Here is a 3,902-nt window from a genome sequence, read left to right as displayed (position 1 = left end):
AATGCAGCCATGTAAATCGATTCCGTCACCAGACTCAGCGCTTCATGGTTGCTTGTATCACATATAAAATATTAAAGTAGAAAAGAAGTTAACCTCCTTGCCATGAACAAGAAGACACTCACAGGTGAAAAAAAGAGAAATGAAAGGCAGCACAGGCAGAGAGCTGATAAATATAAAAGCCTGTAATAAAAACCAAATAACTGGGTGGATATTTTTACCCGCTCACTATAGTTAACAGGAACTAAACTGAAAACTAAAACTAGCTGTGAAAAAAACATCTTTGTTCAACTTGAACTTGAAAAACTAAACTAATATAAAATTAAAAAAAAACGAATAAACTAAAACTAAACTGAATTCAAGGCAAAAAAAAAAAAATACTAACAAAGTAGAAATTACAGAACAAGAATCACTGTATCAGGATACCATGATGTCACAGTACTATGCTGTAAGTTATGAGTCATGGAGGCAATGTGAACGTTCATTTAGAATAAACTTTATTGGCAAAACATGCGAACATAATAACAGAATCATAATCATAGTTGTATATTCTCTATATTCTATATTATCACACACTATATATCAGCCATGTAACATAAGAACAAAGCTTAACAGAATCAAATATATTATATCAACATCTTCATTTCCCAAAACAATAATTAACCTCACAGAGCTTCAGAATCTTTACAGCAAACAACATCCTCTGTTATCAGATCCTTACAATTAATCAATCAAAATGGAAACATTATACAATAATCATCTATAGATTATTTTTGTTGTAATTATTTTTTAAATAAAGTCTTATTACAGATTACATGTAATTTCAGCATTCATTGGGATTTAACACGTTTTTATATTACGCTCCATAATGTTTCTGCACACAAAGAAAATCCCCTTTTTCTCATATTTACAACTCACAGGCACCATCTACTGGCTGTAGAATGTGACCTAGTTTCCTCCCCAGCTTCAAACCAAATCTGTCACATCTGGACAGCAGCGGCTGTGCAGATGTGAGCAGAGCCAAATCTCTGGTCATGAATTAGCTGAGAGTACATTCTTGGAAAGGGGAAGCCAAGAAAACACTATTATGCAATATAACTATTGATTTTTGTTTAGTTCTTTTTTTTTTTTACATATATATATATATATATATATATTTTAAGTAAACTTGAAGAAAATCAAAAAAAAATCTAAAAATGTGCAGTAAATACTGCAAAAACATGGCTTTTTAAAAAATATTTTGAAACTATTGATCCTACGTTAAACACTTGAGCCATTAAAAATACTCATCATAGCCATCAGTAGTAAGGGGGCTCCTCTCCAGTGACTCCGTTGTCCAGTCCATTTCCTCCCATCCATTCCTCATTCAGCTCCCATATGATATCTTGCAATGACAGCACTGGCAGTGAGCTATCCTGGACCACTGGCGGATGTCCTGCATCCCTGCCGTACTCAAGAGGTGCTGGAGTCGGAATACTCCCCATCTGCGAACTCGGAACTTCCAGACAATCCGTTGGGCTGCTCTCTTGGCTGCTGTTGAAGAATCCAGAATCAGGAGTGTCTGCTTTGAATATTTGAAGGAGCTCATGTATGTCTGAACTTGGGTACATGGAGGCGGCCTGGCTGGAGCTTGAGTTGTAGCTTACCATCTCCATGGGAGGCTGATGCCATGCAGGAACCCCAGTGGAGTTTTGGCAGCCTGGCTGAGGCATGTATTCCCACAGGCCTGAGCTGGGGTTATTGCCCATTGAGCTTCCTGGTTGAATCCCATACGCGGCTCCACACTGTCCATACGCTCCGGTGGCATTGAAGGCAGGAGGAAACTGTCCATTGTTAAACACCTGCTGCATTTGAGGTGCGAAGGCCTGTGTGTGGTGGTGAGCCTGTGAACTGTCCGCTGGGATCTGAGACTGGCACTGGTCTTTGCTGGATCCTTTTGATTTTAGGGTGCGAGCTCTTCGGTTCTGAAACCACACCTGGACGGGAAATGAAGGAAAAATACGTGAGCTACAGCTAAAGCACTCCATTCTGCTGTGTTAATAATCATCTTTCTCTTTTAAGCAGAAGCTATCAGCTGTCAGTGTGTCTCTTCCCTCAAATAAGCTCCTGATAAAAACAGCTGGTGTTATCTCAACAGATAAAGACATACAGTGACTGCGGTATCAAGTCCCCGCACAGCAACAGCGGAAGACGTACAAAGTCCATGAGGGTCTTTAACCAGCTTGCAGGTCAAATAATGTCATAATTATTGTTATTTTATTAAACAAAAATGAAATCCTAACCTAATCTAAACTTACAAACTGTATTTATTTCATCTTTATATCTTTCTTGCTCCATCAACAAATATTTACCTGGATGCGGGACTCGGGCAGGCCTGTGGTCTGGGACAGGCTCTCTCTGATGGTGATTCCAGGGTATGGGTCAGTCTCGAAGGTGGCGCGCAGCAGCTCCACGTGTTCTTTGGAGAAGCTGGTCCTCTTCCTGCGACTGGCAGTGCGAGATGAGCCGTTGTCGAAGGCCACAGGATTGGCGTCATCTGTGGAAAGGAGCAAAAGCAGATTTTTCCATCAGATCAGACGGGATGTAAGACCAATTTTCTTGCTGTACTATCTTAGCAGCTACATAAAGATGTAAAATGTGGTAATCCAGCTAATAGCTTTCTTGTGATCTTGTTGGAGTGAGTCACTGTGCAGTATCCCAGGAAGCTGACTGTTCATCCGGGTGCAGTGTTTCCAGCAGGACAAATGTTTCTTCACTCATCTAAGTGACTCTTTCAGTCTCCAGACATCACTTGGATGAGAAACGCTGCGTCCCAATGAACAGATTCAACTTTCTGGGATTTTAAAAATTGTCAACCTGGATGACTGAGCATGCAAAACAGTGCTTTTTGCTGAAAAACCTGAAAACACACAGTTTAGTTTTTCTAAGTTTTCAAATCTGGAGAGCAGCTCTTACCATTTGAGTCCTTCCACATGGCAGCAGCTAGAATGGATCTCTGGATGTACAGCAGTTGAGAATGGAGGTCGCTCGTCTTTCCCTCGAAGTGTCTCTGAGTGTCCCCTGTTTACCTCTGGTCACCTTTTATGGGCTGTCACCTGAGGGCTCCACAGGGGATCCCGGTGACATCACAACAGCTGGATGGCTAACTCGAAGTACCCCCACCCCTTGACTCCGGCCCCACCCTCGTACCCATTATCACCTAAGTTGATTGATCGTCGAAACCAGTTAATTAAAATACGACCTGCATGTGATTGTTTGTGTTTTGTCGGCACATGATGGCTGCCCAAGAAACAGAAAACATACAGAGCAAGATAGAGCGCGAAGATTAGCCAGCAACTTTTCTGTGCACATATTTCTATATCTATACACAGTTATATATTTTATTATGTATTAGTTTGTGTTTTTGCATATATTTTTACTGTGTTAGTGTTATATTTTATTTGTGTTAGTGCTCTGTGGTTTCATTCCAGTAATGTGGCTCAGTGAAATGTGCATCAGAAGGATAAAGTGTTATATTTTCACTTAAAGGAGGCCACTTTAGAAGCCACTCGTCTTTAATCTAAATATGGCAGCAGGGAGTCATGTGATTAGTTTTAAACAGTCTCCTGATGATTAATCAAAACATTAACAATCTTAAAAAGAACAAACACTTTTTTTTTGTCCAATTGTAAAATAGGACTGAGTTGAAGCTTGTCTGTCAGTGTCTTTGCTTTGCTCTTCATATGCAAAGCACCAGTTGAGCTGTTATCACAAGAGGAAAAACAAAGAGGACCTTCTTGATTAATTGTCCTGGTCCAACAGTAGCCTCAGTAATTGGTGTGTGTGTGGGTGTGTGTGTGGTGGGGAGAGGGGGGCAGATTGTTTAACATGTCCAGGCCTTGGATGCAGTGACCTTTAACCTTTAT

At 40.5% G+C, this 3,902-nt stretch overlaps 1 protein-coding gene across 1 annotated transcript; it reads right to left on the bottom strand.

Annotated features, from left to right (window-relative positions):
• Window positions 1-1,153: 1,153 nt before the first annotated feature.
• On the bottom strand, window positions 1,154-3,081 carry LOC146656043 (uncharacterized). Its single transcript, XM_085427753.1, has 3 exons — window positions 2,953-3,081; window positions 2,349-2,533; window positions 1,154-1,973 (listed from the first exon to the last, which is right to left on the bottom strand). The coding sequence occupies exons 1-3, from the start codon at window positions 2,969-2,971 to the stop codon at window positions 1,296-1,298; spliced, it is 882 nt and encodes a 293-aa protein (XP_085283879.1). The 5' UTR covers window positions 2,972-3,081; the 3' UTR covers window positions 1,154-1,295.
• Between the last annotated feature and the right edge of the window lie 821 nt (window positions 3,082-3,902).

The sequence above is a fragment of the Rhamphochromis longiceps genome, linkage group LG13 (genome assembly GCF_057381845.1).
Source record: "Rhamphochromis longiceps isolate RC_006_pf linkage group LG13, R_longiceps_female_GT1.1, whole genome shotgun sequence".
Taxonomy (NCBI): Eukaryota; Metazoa; Chordata; class Actinopteri; order Cichliformes; family Cichlidae; genus Rhamphochromis; species Rhamphochromis longiceps.
Note: the sequence above shows the minus strand (reverse complement) of the source record. Positions and strands in the feature narration are given on the sequence as shown.

Coding starts and splice junctions, on each gene's coding strand:
- LOC146656043 (XM_085427753.1), bottom strand. Junction 1,974..2,348: donor TGCCCGAGTCCCGCATCCAG/GTAAATATTTGT, acceptor TTTCCCGTCCAG/GTGTGGTTTCAGAACCGAAG.